Source organism: Camellia sinensis, chromosome 14, assembly GCF_055761805.1.
Source record: "Camellia sinensis isolate YWXY chromosome 14, ASM5576180v1, whole genome shotgun sequence".
Taxonomy (NCBI): domain Eukaryota; kingdom Viridiplantae; phylum Streptophyta; class Magnoliopsida; order Ericales; family Theaceae; genus Camellia; species Camellia sinensis.
Window position 1 is genome coordinate 72,954,263 of NC_138974.1, and position 22,841 is coordinate 72,977,103.

The 22,841-nt window shown below is 33.8% G+C and overlaps 1 protein-coding gene across 2 annotated transcripts; it reads right to left on the bottom strand.

The window, feature by feature from the left end:
• Positions 1 to 193: 193 nt before the first annotated feature.
• On the bottom strand, positions 194 to 9,587 carry LOC114287074 (two-component response regulator-like PRR37). 2 transcript variants are annotated; one of them, XM_028230341.2, is made up of 11 exons: positions 9,248 to 9,587; positions 8,165 to 8,640; positions 6,990 to 7,151; positions 6,739 to 6,872; positions 6,315 to 6,476; positions 4,683 to 4,866; positions 4,153 to 4,588; positions 4,035 to 4,062; positions 2,229 to 2,993; positions 705 to 778; positions 194 to 601 (listed from the first exon to the last, which is right to left on the bottom strand). In XM_028230341.2, the coding sequence occupies exons 2-11, from the start codon at positions 8,514 to 8,516 to the stop codon at positions 526 to 528; spliced, it is 2,373 nt and encodes a 790-aa protein (XP_028086142.2). In that variant the 5' UTR covers positions 8,517 to 8,640; positions 9,248 to 9,587; the 3' UTR covers positions 194 to 525. The 2 variants fall into 2 exon arrangements, with proteins under 2 accessions (XP_028086142.2, XP_082762272.1); XM_082906146.1 differs by having other exon boundaries at positions 8,165 to 8,495; positions 9,248 to 9,580.
• Positions 9,588 to 22,841: the final 13,254 nt, after the last annotated feature.

The window sequence follows — 22,841 nt, forward strand, 5'->3', positions numbered from 1 at the left end:
AAGAAAATAAAACAGCACGCAATACACACACAGATATAACCAACAACAAAGGAGGTCCTCAATTTTCTCATTCTTGTGGGTTACCCTCTGCTTGACTAAACAGAGACGACCCATCCGTGTGCTGACATCGAAACAGAGGTATGGCGCAACGAAAAATAACACAACTTAAAAATGTACACCAAATGGAAAGAAATGGGAGCCAAACAAAAAAGAAGAGATTCTTTTAACATGAAAACTGTCGAACAATAAAAGTACAGAAAACAGGACTACTAACATGAGCAGTTCTTGTTACATGAGAGAGGTTGTCTTCAAGAGTAACCGACCACCTTGGAGTCACAAAAAGTTAAACAGTGGTAAAGTTGTAACTGTCTGATAAAAGTAAAACATTTGAAGTGTTTTCTTTTCAATCACTTAAAAATACACCTCCATACACATAATACACAGCCAGTGCTAATTGATGTACAAACATCCACAAAACATTGTCAGGCACTTGGGTGGTATTCATGAACCAAATCGCAGATTGTGTTATTGAATGCTATCACTAGAATTCTCTTCGGTCATGATGTTGTCTTGCCTATCTTTACCAGCTTTTGTATCGGACCTGAAAAACATGACAAAAGTAAGAGCTAGTTCTATTGAGTTCTAAACGTATATATATAAATACAAAAGAGGGATGCATATGCACTGCAGCTTGGATATCATACGCTATCTGTCGCACAAACTGTCCCCGTATACGAGGCCTTTGTTCTGCCAGCCTTTTCCTACTCTGGTATCGGACCTGAGAAACAAAAACAGCGGGAAGACAGTTCTGTAGAACTTTTCCATGATAAAAATGTTCATAGAAGGAACAAGGATGGGACATCAAGTAGACATGGTTAATAAAATTGTTGGTAGAATGAACAATGGGAAGATCAAGTGCACATGATTAATACAATTGTTCACAGAAGCAACAAAGATGGGATGGGATGGGACGGGAGCATCGAGCGGACATGGATTAAGGTCAAATGTTGTTTAAAAACATTAGTAGGCCAAAACCTCCTGAATTCATTCTGTCACTGAACAAGTAGAACTAAGCATGCAGTGGAAAACTTTATAAATATCATCGGCCTAAGACCTGTTTGGTGCTGCTTATAGTTTTTTTTTTTTTTTTGGCAGGGGGGGGGGGGGGGGGTTGGTTGTGTTGGGGGAGGAATCTATGTTACTCCCTCCGTCCCAAAATATTAGTCCCTTATTCCATTTTTCATTGTCCCAAAATATTAGTCCCTCTTCAAAAATCAAGTACAAAAATAATATAAATTTCCTATTTTACCCTTCTTTTAAATTAATAAACAACATAAAAAGTACAATTATGCATTGATATTCCCAAAAAATGTACTATCAAAAGGATAATTTTGGAAAATCAATTTTTTTCAAATGCAATAATTGTACTACCAAAAAAAGTTGGATTCCCCAAAAGGGACCATTATTTTGGGACGGAGGGAGTATAGTGTTTGGTGTAGTTTTTGCATATAATTTATGAAGCAGAAATAATTGTCATAAATTGAAAAAAAAATGATTATCTGGAAACTGGGAAATTGGTGTTTTTAGCTTCTGCTTTTTTATTATCAACTTTCAACTTGAGAGCAAAGCTGCACCAAACAGGCATCCCCCTGAGTTCAGCCCAATCACATTATTGGTTTTAATAACAGCAGAAAAGAAAACCTTTCACATGGCAGGCCAGACAAAGGTTAATTTCAAATGTATACAAAACAATTTGTAGTTAACTAACGGATTACAAAAAAGGAGCAAAATGAGTCAAAGACATCTTGTCATAAATGTCAAAGCAACTTTATAATATGCTTTGCTATCAACTTGCGAATAATGACTAATTGAGACAAAGTAAGTACTGGGTAATTTTTCTTGTCACTTTCAGTATCATATGGTAATACCATAGTAGTGTAAGCCATTCTGTGTAATATATGGCATGAGAGGGCAAGATTGGGTTAGATTTATCATAATGGACATGCATTTAGTTCTCAAATGTGATTTACATTAATGCATCTAATAATTTTTTGGCATCTTTTGTCCCAAATAGATTCTACACCATTCTATTGTACGGTTTTTACCCTATGCCCGAAAATTTCAGCACCAATCTTTTTGATCTGTAAAGGCCGAAAGCAATGAAAACAAAGTATATATTTTGGTTCTGTTGTTCATCCTTAGCAAAAACACAACTAAAAGCAGGTTACCTTTTTGTCAAAGCATCTTTCTTTCCGTTTCTGACGGAATTTGGTCAAGGCAGCCTCTCTCTGTGCAAATCGGTCTTCATCAGCTCCATTCCCAGCAACCCTCCCGCTAATGCCAACAACTCCACTTTTTTCAGCTGCTCCATTGTCACTTTCCATGTTTGTCACTCCAGCATTTAAGGCACTGCTGCTTCCATTCTGCCCATTGCTCCCATGGTTACTTCCTGAAGCGCTCCCATTCACACTGTAATCTCCACCACTACCATCAACAATCCCTCCAAAATTATTTGTTGATGCACATTGAGGAGCAGCAGCTGCCACGTTCTTCATCGAGGGATTATCATGGTCCTCATGTGCCTGATGCTGCATATTGTGGACATGGTGGTGGTAATGGTGGTAGTGGTGATGGTGATGCTGGACTTGGACTTGCTGGTTTGAGCCTCTTGCTTGTGCTTCGTTTGTGCTGACTGCCACGTCATCTACCTTCTCAGGTATAACTTGCTGAGCAGTACAAACACGGCCATTCGGCACAGGTTGTAATGCAGATGTGTGGAAACACTTGAATGCTGATATGGACTCTGATTTGTCACTTAAACCTTCTGGCTTCAGGACATATTTAGATTTAGTGGCAGAGGACATATCATTGTTGTTGCTACTTCCATTAGACTGCTGATTAGGAGTGCAATTTGAACTGTGCATTGCTTCAGTCTTCATTGCCACTGAGCTGTTATCTAACGGAGAAGAGCTTCCTACATTCCCTGTGGGAACCTGATAGACAGTGGAGATAGTATTACACCTGCACAACAAAAGGGGTCTGGCTCCTCTACAATGACTATCATCCAAACACTGTTATTATTGTCACCAATCAATGCAAGCCACATCAAGATATGGAAGGATGCTCCTTCCATCTGGACAAAATAGAGGATTGCTTCAATTGTTAACCAGGAGCTTCTATTTGCACACCACAAGTTGTCTCAAATACACACCATTACTCAGTTCGCACCACCACACATTTTGATTTTGTGAATTTCACTCAGTTCACACCAATCTTCAAATTCTAACCCTAAAATCAGCCACCCACTACCGCTACATCTTCCACCGCTGTGCCCCTCCCCAACGGCCACCCCACCAACACCCCCCCCCCCCTGCGCGCGTTGCCTTGCCTCTTCTACCCCATCCCTACTCTCACAGACCACTCCACTGCCACCCCCTGCCTCCTCCCCCTTAATCTTCTTCTTCCTTCTCCTCCTTCAATCCCTAGATCTAGAAACCTCAAACTCTCTCTCTCTCTCTGGGGTCGCCGGGAGTGGCGGCTGCGGGAGTAGTGCATCATGGGGGTGGGCATTGCAATGGTGGTGGTCGCAGGGGCAAGGGGTTGGGGGGGGGGGGGGGGGGGGGCTGCGATGGTGGCTGGTGAGAGGGAATCGTCAGTGGTGGGAGATGGATTCACACTGGTGGGCTGGTGGTGGTGTCGTGGTGGTGGACGGAGATGCAAAGCGGCAAAGGATGGCGGCCGGTGGTGGAGATGGCTGGAGAGAAGGTGTGTATATTTTGTCTGATCATTTGTCCAAGGGACACAATCGTAATTATAAAAAAAAGTTCAGAAAATGGTGTCTACTGAGAGGAGTGGTGTGCAAATAGAAGCTCCCTTGTTAACCACTTTTAGTTTTCTGTTAGAATAACAATGCCACTCCATATTTTGATGTTGCCTACAATTAATGGAAACAACCTGGCAATTGCACAAATTGCAGAGGAGTTGCAACCCAACATTATAGTACATTACCTGCTACCTGAGGTGCAAGAGAGTACCTGATTAGTAGAAAAGGCAGTGTTGTACCTGCAAAAGGAAAATGGAATTCTTGAGTTCATTTGATATGTATGCAACACTTGACATCAAAATTTTGACTTACACAAGTTTTTCCCTTACTTTGAAAATGCTGACAGGTCTGAATGTCTCAAAACATTCCGGTCACCATGCACGTTGGTTCCAACATCTCCCACCCCTCTCAACCTTTTTAAACTCAGCTCAAGAGATGGAGATTCTTTGAAATCACAGCTAGCTTTATCTTTGATTAGTGATATGTCTGAAAGCCCACTAGGAGTCTCAAGGGCTCTGCTATCTGCCTGTGGATCAGCAGGACAAGCAACAGCACTACTTAATTTTGCGGCATGGTCCCTCAGTTTTCCACCTATATTCTCACTTTTGAGCTCCTGATTTTCTTTCTCAACTTGCAAGCGATCTGGTTCAAACAGTTGGTTCTGCCTTTTGCTGCTTGGCTTGATTGAAAACTTGGGCAGAAAATCAAGTTGTGAGTCTGGATCTCTTGACATGCCTATTTCCAAGTCTTTTCCCATTGCTATATCTGAAATGTGAAACACACAGGCAGCGTTAGAATGGTCAAAGACAAAATACAAGCACTACGTACAAGCCACAATTCAACTGATTCGAAGGCTCACCAAGTTGATCATCCTGTTCTTGGCACTTCTTTATTTCAGTAACATGAACCCACCTACTGCTAGATGCCTCAGGCCTTGTATGAATGACCTGAGCACAAGTACTATCAGGAGCATCAGCCAATGGATTAATTGGCGATACTGGGCGGGGGCTATCAACTACAGCAGCCTTTTTTGTCCAAGAACTCTGCATGGAAAGAAAGTCAACATGTAAATCAAGTCCTTCACAAGTTCAACACATTTTTAATACTTGTCTTAATACTTTGCAAGTTGAGCAGTATAACTACTGTAGATCAAGTCCTTCGCAAGTTGAACACGTTTCTAAGTCATCCAATTGATGGGAATGCCATAGAGAGATGATAAACGACATTTACCATTGTGAAGTTTGGAAAGTAGATCCAAATCACAAAAAAAAATGTTTGTGATGTGATGAGTTTGAAAAGTGGGTTACATAACAAATATTAACCCATAAAGAAATGAAAATAAAAAACCAAAAGAAACAAGTGCGAGAGCATATCTCTACCAAATCCTTGTCCGTATAATTCTTGACGGAAATTTCAACAACATAGTAGAAAAGGATGCAGATTTAACTCAGACATAATTGAAATGATTTAAATAAATAAAAAAACTAAGACAGTTATTTAAGAAATCATAAGAACTGAAATTTCCTAGAAACAGGAGATGTGTTAAGAAAAACTTTTGCTTCTTAAAATCAAGTAATGGTGTGTTGTGGAAAAATAGAGTACTAAAAATAATGTAGTTCGGCCAACTGTTACGGATAATTTATGGATATTAATACAAATAAAAAAAAGTATCGTACACCTAAACATGCCTTTTAAGTAATTACAACTGATGAGAGTGAAGTCAGAATCAGAACAGCCCACCAAATGTTTACATTTTAGCATTCCACTTCCTGTTTTCAATTTTTCAAGTATCCATTCAAATAATGTGGATTTGAAAGGAAATTCCATTCCAGATTTATTAATCACAGAACAGTACATTAGCTCTCCAGAATGTTCTATATTACTTTATATTAAAGTTCGTTAGTACACCTATTTGCGAGTGATACCATTTTATGCACACTTGAATCCAAAACTACAAAGTTCAATGCTATCAAAGTGTAAGTATTGCTTTAAGAACATGGTTGTTAAAATCGCGATCCGGATCGTAGGATTGTACAATCCTACGATCCTACTTTGCCAAAACGATCCAAATCGTTGTAGGATCGATGTTATAACAGGATCGCAAGTAGGATCGTGTAGGATCGCATGGGATCGTATGGGATCGTATAGGATCGTAGGTAGGATCGCATGTAGGATCGTAGATTTTATGATTTTTTACCTTATTTTTAATATGTATCATTTTAATTTTAATTTTTATCTTTTTTTTTAACAGAAAGTAGGATCTTACGATCCTCGATCCGATCCACCAAACCCTCTCACCGATCCTACTTAGGATCCCGATTTTAACAACCTTGTTTAAGAATTGCAGACATGAGCGAACATTCATGACAAGTACGCTGAAGCAACCTTATAATTGAACAACCAATAATTTCACTATGTAAAATGTTAACTAGAAGGCATAAATCAATCAAGATATAGTTATGTTATTTACATGGAATCCATTTATCTTTACCTGAGTGCCACTTCCATTGTCACTTCCATCACGAATACTCAGACCAACACTTGCATTATCACGCTCATCACTGCTGCCAGTATTGTTTTCAGACTCATAGTTGCTTTTTGACTTTACAGATTTTTTAGTCTGTGTACCGCTTTCACTCCCACTGCCACTAGACTGAGAAATGATTAGAAATTAATCCAAGGTCAAGAAGGGAATGACTACATTTATCCCCCCATAGTTGAGAAAATGGCTAAACAGGTCAAGCAGAAGAGACAAATTTTCGGTAAAACTAGGTAAAATATCAAAGAAGGCTGATTTAGCAAAGGATGCCCGCAAGCATTTCCCAACATTAATAATACAATTGACCTGACGTAAGTATCTACATTTTGTTCACGACATACAAGCACATGTAAGTGGAAAGGTATGGCCAACTCACACTATGGCACCTCCTCCATACATGCTGCCAAAGGTTTTTAAGCTCATTCTTCCGAATAGGTTTCACTAGGAAGTCAACTGCGCCCTTTGACAAACACTTAAAGACTAAACCCATAGAATCATGAGATGACATCACTGCACACAAAGCTCGTCAGATGTGGTAGTTAAAAGCAACACATCAGAAAGAATAACAGAAAATAAACATTACAATTTAAAGGAAACCTTTATAGAAACACCAAAATTGATACTCACTAATCACAGGAATATTCTTGAAAGTTTTGTGGTTCATAATCTTGCATAAAAGACCAATCCCTGATATAAAAGGCATGACTACCTCAGTAAGGACAAGATCAATATGATTACTAAAATCCTCCAAGATTTTCCATGCTTGAAGACCATTTGCAACTGCAGTAACTGTAATGACCAATTCAAGATTAGGAGGGCAAGAAGGGGAAAACAGTGGTAAGAATTAGAGTTATATACCATACGCAGTCAACCTACATAGTGCAATCACAACAACATTACTTTTATGTATTGCACAGGCCAGAAAGAGCATTCTAAGGCAGCTCACTTGCTTGATGTTTCTATATTGCAGTTAAAAGCTTTTAGATGATGAAAAAGGTCATACCAAGTTATGTAGAGAACAAGCTCATGCACCACTACAACAAATTTCAAATTATTTCTGAAAACAGAAATCAACTGAACCTATGACCATACATCACTATAACTCAATTCCTGTTGAATAAGCTTTGATGTTACATAAAAGGTCTAAGTTTTGATGTTACACTTATGACCATACATCACTTATGCACTTGTGACCATATATCAAATTTAATAATTTTGATACTTTAGCTATTATTTCTCTCTATATTCCCGATCTTGGGTACGGTATGCAGTTGATATTTGTACCAATTGATGGTGGACATATCATGTTATGCAAACATAAACCATGGTGAATGATTAATTGATTGTCTATGGCATATGTATGCTTAATTGACACGGCACATTATATTGAAAACTGATGTGAAATTACAATATAAGTTTTTCCCTCTTTTATTTTTTGGGAGGGGGAGGGGGAGGGGGAGTGGAAACAGGGAAAGGTGAGTTCATATGCTTGATATTAGAAACCAAAAGCCCAGTCCATAAAGCAGGACTCCCCACCTACCCTCCATGTGCCCAAAGGGACTTAAACGCTGTTCTCCCCAGTGGAGAGACATAGGAATGCAATCAACTCAAAGATGAAATATCAGTTTGTTTAAAATCAAATAAATTCATATGAAAGGTAAAACCAGAATCTTAATACAAATAATGGAAATAATGAGGCATTATGCAAAGTTTCTACTATCACTCATCAAAGTAAATGTATTAATGTCGCTAATTATGGATATACCAAATTATTGTGTGCCAATAAACCATGAATCACTAACCTTCATAACTGCAGTTCCGAAGCAAAGCGCTAACAACATGACGTGTAGAATCATCATTTTCCACCAGTAGGACCTTTAGCGACCCAGTAGGCAGAAACCTCTCCCAGTGTACCACAGGCCCCTGCAATTGAAGTTTTGGTGGACCAGAATAGACCTGCATTGTCCCTACTGATCCATTATTTATTTCTCCGCCTGACTCATTAATCTTAGATTTTTCTTCCTTGGATGAGCCTAAACCTTGCTCTTCGGCCACAACAATATGTTTAACTCTCTTTTGCTCCCACGTATCATTATTTTCTTCAGTGAAACCAGTGTCCCTGTCACTATCATTCTTCATTGGAGCAGCCCCCATCAATCAGATTTTAAAAGACCGATGATGATAAATGCACAAAATTCAGGTACAAAACCCTTGTTTAAATTACAACAAGGCTCAAACATCTTGTTTGTCTTCCGAACTAAAGGTCAGAGTCGATAAGCTTCAGAAAGGTTAAACCCCATAAGTATGTCAAATAAGAGATCAAGAATAGGTATATAACACTCACATCAAAACACAATCCACACGAAAAAATATAAATAAATTAAAAAAATCCACAAATCCCCCGTCTAAGCAAAACAGATTTGAGAAAATCAACTCTGATCCAAACCCTACAGATACTCAAACCAGATTCAACTCTTTTGCAATAGACAAAATCAAGGACGGACAAAATCCTTCACCAAATTTGCAACTCTTTTACTCAAATTTGATGAAATTTTAAAAAGAGTAACAGCAACAGGTGGAGATTTTTTTTCCCCATCAAAAATTGTTAAAACAGGTATTCAGGAAAAGTTTGGAATTTTTAAAAAATATTTGATTAAGGTTTGGAGGATTCCATATCAGATCAAACTTTTAACCAAATTCTCACTCAAATTTGATGGGAAAAAAAGAAAAAAAGACTAGCGATTGGACAAGATCTAAGAAATCTAATTTCTAAATTTTATCAATCTTTTCTTAGTGGAGAGAGAATAAACTACTACATGTATATAATACAAAACACATAGTAGCACATATAATTTTGAAAGAACTGAATTGGGGGAAAAATATACCATCATAGCTCAATCGATGAAATCCAATCCACCATTGTTGAGAACGATTGAACATGACAAACAACAGATCAGAACCAAACACCTCCAAACCAACAACTTCGAACCATAGCTATTGAAATCGATACACAAAGTCTTCAAAGTCCCAAACGCTACTCAAAATGCTGCACAACAACAAAGCTTGACTGGTTAGAGAGAGAGACAGAGTAGAGAGAGAAGAGGAAGAAGTGGGGTTGGGGGGAGAAGATTTTTTTGGGGAGTGGATGACGTGGAACAAATGGAGGTCCAGAGAGTCTCCGAATCCACGGTGGATGATGGGCTAGTCTGACGTGGATTAATAATAGCCATCGGATTGTCTGAGCTGTACAAAATCTAAAGCCCGAAGCCTAGACATGGTGCGCCGAATCTATCGGTAGCCACGTGGCTCGTTTTGGAAACCCTAGGAAGCGACGCCGGACGCCGTCAACGAAGACGTTACTTGCTGCGTACGTGGTTTGTCGAAAATCGTTAATGGCCGTTATAACAGTTGCATTATGCGAAATGACGGTATTGCCCCCTAATTCCTTTTTATTGGGTAAAGGACAAAAAAGGTATATTCTTGATTGTAAGCCTTTTGTGACTTTGTCTGTCTGCTCATGTATATCCATTTATCTATTTATCCACTCCTGTTTCTAATACTACATGAATCAACAACCCAACCACTCTTGTCCAATACTTACAAATTTTCAAACCTGTGGCAATAATTTGGGGAGGAGAATATGTGTCTGAGTTTTCTTCTTGGTATGGAAATATATGTCAATATTGTAAAAGATTTTTAACAAGAAGTATTTAATAGAATCTAGGACAATTGGGGTAAGTCCATTGGATGATTTTAAAGTAGCTTAGATCTCATTGCCTTTTTTTTCTTTTTTCTTTTTTTTTTTTTTTTTTTTTTTTGGGGTAGCCCACGAGATCTTGTTAATTTTGATTTTTGGTTTTTTTTTTTATTATAGAAAAAAGCAAAAAGAAAAAATGTTAATTTTTTCTTTTTCAACAATGCCTATTGCATTATTATGGTGTCAAGTTATTTTTTGTTTCAAAATTTAAAATGCCTTAATTTTTATTGTACATGTTTTATATATATATAACTCGGAATTTACTCGTCAAGATCCATTAAATAAAATTAATATAGAATGTGAAATTAGGTAAAACAAAATAAAATTTCACAGCTTTAAAACTCATTCATTGTGAAATTTCATAGATTATATATTCAAAATTGTAAAATTTCACAATTTCTACATTAAGAATTTCACAAAAAATATATATATATATATATAACGAAAATTTAAATTGAATATGAATGTTGTTTGATGGATCTCTTTAAATAGATTATAGTCTTTCCCATTTGTATCAGTAGCTCATTTTGGGAACATAGATTAAAAGTCAAAGTTAACTTTTAATTCATTTTTGGTCACATCACACCTCTCATATAAAATAGTAAAAAAAGTTTAAAAAATCAAAAAATTAATTTTTAACAATCTTTCTAAAAAAATCCCTATTTAACATTCGTTAATTTAAAGAGATCATAAATACATTTGTACATTATTTTTTATTTATTATTGTCCACGTGCAAAACCAATGACTTGTTTAAAATTATTTATTATAAATTAAAAATTGATAATAAAAAATATCACCCCCATTTTGACTAAAAATATTTATAAATATGAATTATAAATCCACAAAACACCCCACCCACACCCAGTCATTTGTAGAATTGAGAGAGAGAATTAAACAAATATTATTATAATATTATCGCATTAGAAAGGTACCCCTAATTGGACTTGCTTAGTGGCCAAGCTAATCACTTCATGTAACACAAGTCATAGTCGAGTTCTAGAAGAAAATACTTTATAACAATTTGATTATACTATGATATAATTGATTCTCGGCAAATAGACATAACACTTAAAATCAATTTTCTTATTATGTTGCATATTTTTTCATTTTAGATATTTTTTGTATTTTATTTTCAAAACATTCAACATTTTTGTTTAGGAAAACTCAATTTTCATCCCAAGATGAAATTTGTGTTGAATTCAAACAATACCATATAACCCAAACTCTTTGAGATATAAACAGGCTTGGGCTTGGGCAACTTTTGGATTAGAGGTCGGATTGGAAGGGAACTTAGACAAATCTATCCATTCTTTAGAATGATCTTTGGACAAATTCTCAATCAAACTAACTTGTCTGAATTACAGGTTAACCAAATAATTGGAATAAAAAAAAAAATTGATAAGTTGACAACAATCATAAATATATTGATGAAAGAATCTGACTTGATTCTATTCTTTTAAACTGAAGATACTATTTTTTTTTTCCCCTTTATTTAAAATATATATATAAAAAAAATGAAACTTTATAGCAGAGAGAGAGGAGAGGAGGGCATTGGAAGAGTCAGTGTCAAGCTCATACATTCACAATCATCAAGGGAGGAGCTAGAAAAACTAATAAAAAATCAACACAATTTTGCAACCAAAAACACAAATATTTACAAATTACAACGCTTTACATCTCAGCATCAACTGCAGAACAAATTGGGGTTAGAAGTAAAAAATACCAAATTCAATTGGTACCCATCTCCAATCTCACCATCTTCTAACCCAGAAACTTAAAATTACTATTAAACAAATTATCTATCTAATCCATGAGAACCCAGAGAAAAACTTGAAACAGAGGCACCCAGAAATGTCCAAAAGCCCTGTTCCACACTTAATACCTATACAACACTTTGCATCGCAGATCGCCCATCAGAATGGTCATCAGAGTTGTACCCACTTGGGGTCTCATGTGGGGTTGTGGTGGTTGAGCTCAGAGGCCCTCCTCCTCCATCTTCTCTTCTTCTTCTTACGAGCTTGTGCGCCTTTGCAGCGACAGAGAGCGCCGATTTGGCGATTATGCCGAGAATTCTGAGCTTGATCTGTCCCGGCCGCCTCCGCGGAATGATTAATTTTGGTTGGCTCCTGGGATTGATTTCCATTTTTGAGAACTGGGTTGTGAACAATTAGGGGAGAGAGAGAGAGAGAGGACTGAGGATTGAGAGGTTGTTATTTCTTGGGTATGGAGTAGAGTGAGGAGGGTGACAGAAAGGCGGGTTTTTGTAGCGTGAAGGAGGTGGATTGCTCGACACGACAAGAGGACGTTGTTTGAGGTCGCGAAAATCTACTGGGCTTGTTTGGAAAGTGATTAGTTTAGATTTGAGAAGTTGGGTTGTTTTGATAATTTAAATATTTATTTTATGGGCAAATTACATATACACCCCTTGAGGTTTGGCTAAATTACAGATACCCCTGAGGTTTCGGAAATTACATCCCGCCCCCTGAGGTTTGTATTTTTATAACAATTTGCCCCCTGAGGTTTATATTTCATAACAAATTACCCCTAATTTCTTATGCAAATATAGCATTCAGGGGGGAATTCGTAATTTCTTAAACCTCAGGGGCATCTGTAATTTAACCAAACCTCGAGGAGTGTATATGTAATTTGCCCTTATTTTATTGAATACTTTAATTATAAGTTACGTGTAATTACTATTTTTTTCTAATTTTGTTAATAACATGGTGTTAGTCATTTATCAGTCAAAATTATGACTGGATATTCTGAAAGGACAATAAAAATAATAATTAACAACTATTCTTATAACATAGGAATAAATATATTTACTACATGGTTGATTAAGGTCAAGTTTGACATGTGTTTAAAAAGTTAAAAAGTTAAAAAATTATTTAAAAAGTTAAAAAGTTATCACTATTTATCAAAAATCAAAAAGTACGACTGTACAACCCTTAATCTTAATTTTTCTCTACGCATTAATTTATACAATTTTTTAATACACATTTTTTTTATAAAAAGTCAAAAAATTAACCTAAATAATCTTTTTTTTTTTAATTTTTTAATCTAAAAATTTAAAAAATACACTTATTTAAAACATCCCAAATAATCCCTAAGATTTTTTTTAAATAAAAAATAAGTCAAAGAACTCTTTTCTTTGCACTCTGCATCCACATTATATCCACATCCACACCAACACCCACACTAAGCGACAAGTTTGTTTATTTGTTTGTTTGTTTTATTTATTTATTTATTTTATATACATATATATATATATATTTTAAGATAGGGGCAGCTCAAAAGTATGAACTTGACATTTTTATATTTAGCCGAGACAGATTATGGTATAGTCTACACTTTTTTAAGATACTTCATTTTTATATTTTAAGTGATTTTTATTTTATTTTTATTTTAGTGTCCCCCCCTCCCCCCTCCCCCGCGAGATTGTTAGATATTTTTAATATTTAGGTCCTATTAAAGCATCTACAATCCTTTATATTTTTTTTTATTAAATTTAAATTTAATAAAAAAATATTTAAAATCATTTTCAATCATTTCATCAAATGTTTATCAAATAAAGATAGAGTTATTTTTTCATCAAATTGAGAACTCATTAAATTTAAATTTAGTAAAAATTTAAAAAGATGAAGTATTGGAAATAGAATTTGAAAAATTAAACAAAAATATAAAAAACAAACAAAAAAAAGAAATTGAATCAAATTTGTCGAACGATTCCTATATCGAAAGAGGTACTAGAGAGCCCGAAGCAAGATTTTCATATAAGATTTTTGACACAATCCCCAATGACATCACTTTCAACGTTTTCATACAAGATTTTTTATAACAGTAATGTTACATCTACTCAATTTTTCCCCTTCCCGAATCCCTCATAATGAGTTTTTGACCAATAAAAAGTCATCGAACTATTCCTATATGGAAACGCAATCCCCTTTTTTTCCTACCCCCTTGACCCCCTCTTCACCTGATTGGCTACTTTTTTTCTTTTTTTTTTTTTTTGTTATTCCTTCTCCTCCAATCACCACCCGCTACATGTCTGTGGGGGTGGTGATTGGAGAGGGTCTCAATCATCACTCTTTTATATAAGATTTTTTATAACAGTAATGCTATATCCATACAATTTCCCATCCCTATAACGGCCTGGACATTTATCTGCCTAAATAATCATCTAATTGCATTGTTATGTGCTAATGACTTAAGTGTTTGATAAGAAATGGCATGTGAATTAGAAGGATTTGAGTTTATATCTGTTGACTGTAGAAAAACTTGTTGCAATTACAACTTTAAACTAAAAATTGAAGGTCTTAGAGGCGCCAGAAACCTAAACTAAGGACTTCGTGATCAACATGATTTTTAAGACTTATTGAGAAGTTTTGTAAAAATTCGATTCGGAATGAATTAATTAGATTTAATTAAATACTTTGGATATATATATATATATATATATATGAGCTTAACTTAGACTCAACAAAAAGAAGAAAAAATCTGGAGGGAGAGAGAGAGAGAGAGAACTCAACAAGGAAGAGAGAAAAGAAGAACAAGGAAAACCTAGACGCAATCTCCACAAATTATATATTTAAGGTAAGATTTCTCTCCTAATTTCTTGACTTTGATTCACCTACACTCCAAATCTCTTGACTTTGAGCTTGATTAGAAGGAGGCGATACATAGTTGTGGGTTTGGAAGTATAACTCCATGATGTTCACTTATAAGTACATAAAAAGGTGGGTTGTAAGAATTAGTTCAAGATTTGGAGCATGCATGACATAATCTCATGTAAATCATGATTATAACCTTGTTTTCTTGCATGGCCTCTCATGATTTCAAAGGAATTGCTATAGAACTTGAGTTGAAGTTTCATATGTTATGATTTTACAATTTCCTCAAAGAAGTGGATCTTTAATTGAATATTTGAGTTTGTTTGTTAAGTTATGATTTGTTTTTGGTGTTGGAAATGTGAAATCGAAGATGTTTTGAGGGTTTTGGGCTTTGATTATCTTAAAAGTGAAGTTGGTTTTTTACAAAGGGGAACTTTTATGTTTCAACAAGTTTTCATATTTGCATTTGCACTCAAACCGCTCGTGCGGCCTGGGCCACTGCACGAGCGGCCAACCTTTTAAGCACCAAATTGCATTCTGTTTCACCACAGCTTGTGCGACCAAGGCCACAGCATGTGCGTCCAAGACCATCGCATGTGCGGCCAACAAGGTAGTTTTTTCGATTTTTTTTCTTTTCATTTTTCTGACTTTCGGACCTTCCTTTACATGGTTTTCACGTGTAATTCACATCCATATGCATATCATAAGCATGAAAGAGATTAAAGAATCGAACAAATATATAACGAATGATCCGAATAGATTAAACTGAATATGTTATAAAACTAGTGTATGCTCATGACTAAAGGCACGGTGTAAATAATATTGGGATCAAAATGTAATTGTAATTTATATACGTATCATGTTAAAATTTGTAGAGTCTATAACAATTTTTTATTCTTCTTACAGAATTTTCAACAATTTTGTTTATACCACATATTCTACAGAATTCAATTAAAAATAACAACTCCCTCTAGTCTTAATGCAAATTAAGGAATAAACGTATAAAATTTATAATGTTCATTAAAATTAAAATGGTAAAATAATGTTCTGCAATTATAATAAACTAAAATTAACCAAACTATGCACACCAACTAGTACTCTATAATTCTAAAAAATTAAAATTGGATACCAAACAATGCATAGTAGTGCTCTGCAATTCTAAAATAATTTAATTAAAACAAAATAACAAACAATGCACACCAACCAATCCTCTGTAATTTACAAAAATAAAAAATAAATTAAAGTCAAATCTTATAGAAAACTTTCCAAATGTGAATGTAAGACCTAACTTTGGATCCTACTCATCACAGATCCGAACGCCAACATTTATCTATCATAGACGTTGGACCTATATATACAAAAGAAAATGTGTAGTAAGAAGATGAGTAAATTAAATAAGAAAAATTGTAAATAGGTGGTAACTTCACAAAATATTTAAAAACTCATGTTGATTGTAATTTTTCCAATGAAATAAGATGAGTAAAGAAAGCCCATATTACAATTTGGTGAAAATTTCCATCGTCTTACGAAAATAAAAGAAAAGAGAATTTTATTAGAAGACAATTAGAGGGAAAAAGTGTATTAAAAAAAATCAGACAACTTACATGTCCAAAGTAGTGGCAATTTACAAGTCCAAAGTAACATATCAATTCAAAATGGCTATAATTTTTCAACATTTTTTTTGGTACCATGTGGAGAACTCAATTATAATAAACCGACTCAAAATAAAAGACCAAGTCAACACTCTTACCATTAGTTTGTGACTAACACCTGATACATTGGTGAGTGTCATAGTACCCTGAACTACAAATATCTTATTGAAATAACATAAAACAGACAACATGGATTAGGCCAAATGCAAAGTATAACCTGAAAAATAATAGTCTTTAGAAATTGTTTACATATTAAGATACGGAAATCAAATCTCGAAGAATAATTTTCCAATCAATCTGAAGAAAGCATTGACACCTCTCTACATCGCAGAGGAAGCCCCAATATTGAAGTTTCTGCAACAAAAAATAGACAATCTATATAATAAAACATATGAATCGTCATCCTAAAACAATGAATTTTGCAGTCAATTGTAAATTGAAAAACTAAATGTATCATATCACCAAGAAGAAATCAACTCTATGCCATAGCATCCGAACAGTGTAGCAATACATTTTTCATAAAACTGCTTATGAAAAACTGCTTAAACGGTGAAATTTAATTTTGTAAAAAATATAATTCCTGCAACTCATCAAGTTTGTCAAATTAATGTGAAAATTATCAATTACATCAACTATAGACTACTTTAAAAAATAACCAAATTAAAAAGATTTTAAAGTCATCCAATTGCCATCAACTATTGTTAGTATCAATACCTAAAAGAAAATTCTTTTAGAGGGTATGAATGCACTATACACCACATCTACAAAGAAGGGAACTCGTGCGCTGATGCTTTGGCCAAATTTGGAGTAGAGCAATCTGAAGACATCTTAGTGGTCAATGAACCACCAGTGGAAATTAGGAGCTATCTTGTTGCGGACTTGATAGGCCTCTCTAGGGAGAGGGCTTAACCTTTTATTTTTTTTTTATCTATTGTACCTTAAAAAAAAAAAAAAAAAAAAAAAAAAGATGTTAACATGTTATCCCCCTCTAGTATTAACATAGTCCAGCTCCTTGATCTTAACATGTTTTCCTCCTCTAGTTTTACTACATTCTTCAAAGCGCTTGACAAAAAATGAGCACACATGTTTTCCGTGGCAAATTGAACCATATTTTTAAAATAATCAACTCCCAAGTAGAAAGAACAATAGGACAAGGCAATATACTATGTTATGTTGTGTTTTCTTTTGCTTGATAAAATAAAAGAAAGATATCCTAATAAAATAATCATTCTATTTAATCCATTCATATCAATCCATTTAACTAAGTCATCATGTTATATGAAATCCATTTAACCAAGTCAACAATATCCAAGACATATGTCGAAACATAGAGTTGTAATTGAATATACCAATCAATTAAAGGGTTGAACACATGACTTTCAGGTGTAATTAAAGCATGATCTATTTTATAAACATTGCGAGTAAACCCAAGCAAATTTGCTTCCCTCCCCCCTCTCCTTCCAAAAAAAAAACCAAAAACAGAGCTCCCCTTGTTAAACTAAAAAAAATAAAAAAATGGAAGTAATAATTAGACCAAGCAACCATATGACATATTGCAGTGCACCCTAAACAAATGTTATGCAATAGGAAATAAATGGATTTGTTTTCATCATATCATTTTCAATAACTTAGAAATGAAAATATTAAATCTTAAAAAATTTATTTCCCCATTAAAGAAATGCTATTAAAAAATTTATTTCCTTATTGATTAATTTTATACCCAATGGAAGCCAATTACCCTATTAAAGAATTAGGATGCCTTTAATGGGTTAATATGGTGTAATGAAATGCTACAAACAGACATTGCAACAAAAACAAAAACTAGTTTAAAGAAACATCAAATAGCTCCAACTATTAATATGTACCAAAAATATATTGCTCAAATCCACAAATTGTGTATTTATAAGTACAAAAGGAAAACAAAAGGTATGGAGTTTCAGAAGCAGAATAATATCAAACAATACTGAATTTTCAAAAGGAGCATGAGAAGCAACTGACCTTAGATACATTTCATTGGTACAAAGAAGCATGAAACCTGTTCTAGCAAAGAAACATGTTGTAGATGAGAAATCAACAATTATGCATGAAAACAAAGAAGAACTTAACCAAACAAAATACAAACACACCTAAAAACACAGAGATGTCCCAAATTAACGTGTGCATCTTTAGACAAAAATAAAGCCATTAAATTAACTGGAGGTAAAAAAATAAAATAAGATTTCCACCACATAACCCAAACAAACATTATATCAAATACACTTAAGCCAAACTTAGCTATATAGTTCTCAAGAATAAAAAGCTCTACAAAAATATTGGAAATGCAACAAAGTCGACATCGGTGGAAAGCTTTACAAAAAGTGGGTCATAGCTATTGTCTGCTTTACAAAATGTGTATATTTTACAAAAATATGTGTTTAACAATGTCTTCAAATTTGTTCTTTTCCACAATTCTTACGAACACCTTATCAATTTCCAAAAAGTCTTCATATCAACTTGTAATTTATGAAAATGATAAAAGTAGTATAATAGTATGAAATATACATATCAGAATACTTTGAGACATAAATTACCTCAGCACATTGCCATAAAAAAAATCTAGCTATACTAGTCCTTTTCAACTCCAGAGATTTTAAGATCCCGCTCATCACGACACCGATATTTCTTTCTTGAAGACATTGAACCTATACATACAAAGGTAAATGAGTAGCTGATATGTGCAAAGATAAAATTTATATATTCAAAAATTTTATAAGAAGATGAGTAAAGGGACCCAATATTACAGTTCGCTGTAAGTCTCCATCTAGCTATAAAAAATGAGAAAAAAAAAATTATAATAAGAAAATTATATATGAGATGTAAAATTAAAATAATAATAAGGGTGTAATACTTATTATGAAACAGATTTTTTTGAAAAAGACAACTTACATTATCTATAATTTTAGAGGTCGCTGCAGTTTAGTATTGCCAAAACTTGTAATTTTTATGAAAGTTAACTTCACTAATTACATATTAATCCAAGCAATACAAAAGTTATTTTTGTTCATGGAAAGCTAGCAATACATAGCTTATTTTAATTCACCAAGTGAAATCAAACGAAGCAATCAATAGATACTTAAATGGAATCAAACATATCAATGGAATAAGCTTTCTTGAATTTAATTGACCTAAAAGAAGTTTAAATGAAATTGCAAAGTTCTAAAACTAATTCATATACCATGAATAAAATATCACATTCAAGGAATTAATAAAAAATACACAGCTATACATATGCCAAACCAATAACCCACTAATCATTTTCCGCTACCAAATTTTACTAAAATTAAACAATTTATCAAAATGATTTGTGTTTTTAACTGAAACTATCAATAAAACACATTAATCACTTAGTACTTTGCTTCAAAGAATTTGACTCCAAACATTAACTACAAATAGTTGTTTAAACTACAAACAGCAGCAAGAAAGAAGGGTAGGGAAAATGATAAAGCATATTTCATATTTTAAATCTGGATTATTGTGTCCCTCATTGACAAAGCATATTTCATACTTTAATCAATAGAATAATCAAAGTACTAAAGAGCAATGCAAGAATAATCAAAGTACTAAAATTTAACAGAAAAACAAAAGCTAATTTTGAATCAAAAATAAAAAGGAAGATGATTTTTTAAATCGAACGGATTAAGAGCAAATTCGTATTTTAATGAACAGAGCAAAGCCAAAGCCAACCATACACAAAAAAATTCATATTTCTATGGTCTTGACTACATGAATTTCACAACACAACCTCTGGATTGTCAGGTCTTTGCTGGAATGATTCCATGCAAATTCAATTCCTTCACTTCTCAAATCCTCTAAAACTACACAAAAAAATAAAAATAAAGTAAAAGACTGTGCACCATGAAATCGCATACTATATATGAAAAATTGTTACAATTGACGGACACTTCCACCATTCTAACCAACAATAGATTATAGAAAGAAAGAAAAAAATCACAAAATTTTCTCAAAAAATCACCATTTTAGAGTAGGCATTTCATCATACATCGGCTAGTCACCATATCACAAACCGAAGAAAATTTCTTGACTCGAACAAATATTAGCTAAACATTAAAACCTAATTTCTTTTAGTAAATAAATTGTGTAAAACACACATACATGTTCAAAAGAGAAAGAGGACTGAAAATGGATAATTATAGAAAATACAACAGATTAACATCTTCACAATATAAATTCCAACCATAATTCAAATTAAGCTCAACCAAAAAATCTACGTTCAATTTGAATGACATGATCAAAGTAATCAAATATTGAAAAAAAAATTAGAGAGTTCTATCAACTGAAAGCTAAGAATGAATCTGAACAATAAGAAGGAAAAAATAATAATAATAATAATAATGTGCTCCGTATGTAATAGAGAGAAAGGGAGATTAAGAGAGAAGACATTGTGCTCCAACCACTAATAAAACTTAGACAGATTTAGAGAGAAATCGCCATCAAAACCTTACACATGTTCACAAAATCAAAGGCCTTCAAATCAAAGAGAGATTTAGATAGAATAGGAATAATATTTGTAAATGAAGTTTACAGACATGTCTATAAATGAGATTTAGACAGAATATGAAGATATATTAGAGACACAATCGAAACCCAACTATAAATGAAGTTTAGATTTAGCATTTTCAAATTAAAGAGAGATTTAGATAGAACAGAAACAAACTTGAGCTTTGATAGGATATTCTTGGACGAATTCAACTGAAGGGGTTCTTTGCTTACAAACCCATGGTAGAGACATGGAGAGAGCGATGGTTTGTGAGGAAGATGTCAAGAGAGAGATGTGGGTGGGGGGCTGGGGTGTTTGAAATTTGACATCTGAGAAGAGAAAGGTGAGACAGAATAGAGAATGATAGAAAATATTTAAAAAAAATTAAAAAAAAAGAAACCAAAGAAAATGTGGGTGTGACCTCAATTGTTGATTTCTAGTACAATATTTATCAGCCCTTCATCTATGTATGCCAATTTGGATACATGTCCCATCCCAATTCAAAAACACATTTTCCTTGTTATATAGATGTGTTTCGTTGTGCTTGGATATATTTCTGCAGGTTGAGCCGTTGAGGTGTATCACCAACCAAGCATTTTGAGTAATATTACTGTAAAGATATGTTCTTGTGAAATATATTTGAACTGCTATTGGATATGTTATGTTTTTTGAAATGTTATTTTGTTAAAGTGAACGAATATCTAATTTTGAATCTATTGTGACATCCAAGGAATGGTCCCAAGTCATGGGGAGCAGCATGTTAATGCGGGTCCATGACAAATAAGTGATTAAGAGATCTCGTTAGCCACTTCATTGTGGTGAGATGTGTTTAATCAGTATCCGGAACCAATTACTCTAGTTGGAAGACGATATATGATATGTTCTGTTGGATATACCACTATTATGTTCTGATATAAGAATGATTTTGATATGATTTGTGCTATGCTTATGCAATGTTTGGAATTCGTTCGCTAATCTCTTTACTTTAATGCTATTCATTGGGTTTTAACTTACTGTTTGTGTATATATATGTATAAGTGAGCGACATGAAGTACAAGCCCAGAAAGAACCCTCTAGCTGAGCCACTGCTTAAAGCTTTGGAGTTATGTTTTGTTGCCTTCGAGTTGAGGCTAGAACTAGAAGACTGTTGTCAAGTTTTTGATCATGATGTTAATATTTTGATATACGTATATATGAAGATGAATGTTTTGTACCTGTTGAGATGTATGTATTACTCAATGAGTAAATTAACGTAATTATGTGTTTGTTCATATAGTTATCACAACTCAATGGACAATTTGGTTTATAATACAAGCTTCCGCTAGCCCTAATTATTTTGATTTGTATATGAAGGCCTTTGATAATTACGGATTATTGGCCGGTCACTTCACCGACCCTTATGAGGCGGGGTTTGGGTCATGACAATCCCCCTTTACCCGAATGGGTTTCTGACCTGTAAGAAGTCATTTGCTACCCATTTGAGGGGCATATAGGGCCTGGGAGAGGAATTTGGGAGATGAATCATTTTTGTTTTTATAAATAGATTTGAAATTTGCTTTTTTATGATTTTTTGTTAGTCAATTTTGAAGGAAAAAAAAATCTGAAAGGACAAAAAGGAAAAAAGAAAAAAATAATTCAGCTTGTTTGGTTCTAATTTTCAAAAAATAATTTTCAGAAAATTTTACATCTTTATTTTTCATATTTTAATGTTTTCAATGATTTTTTTAATATTTTAAGTATTTTTTAAAAAAATTTTTAGACACACGTAACATAAATACACTTAAAAAATATAATATTTGTGAATTTTTTTTTTAAAAATACACTAAATACCAAAAAATATAAAAAAAAATAAAATAAAAATTTAGTACATATGACTTATTTTTGTGCATTTATTAATTTTTAAAAATATTTTCTCACAAATA

Coding starts and splice junctions, on each gene's coding strand:
- LOC114287074 (XM_028230341.2), bottom strand. CDS start 8,516: ATGGGGGCTGCTCCAATGAAGAATGATAGTGACAGGGACACTGGTTTC. Junction 6,477..6,738: donor TATGGAGGAGGTGCCATAGT/GTGAGTTGGCCA, acceptor ATCATTTCTCAG/TCTAGTGGCAGTGGGAGTGA. Junction 2,994..4,034: donor CTGCCTTTTCTACTAATCAG/GTACTCTCTTGC, acceptor ACTGTCTATCAG/GTTCCCACAGGGAATGTAGG.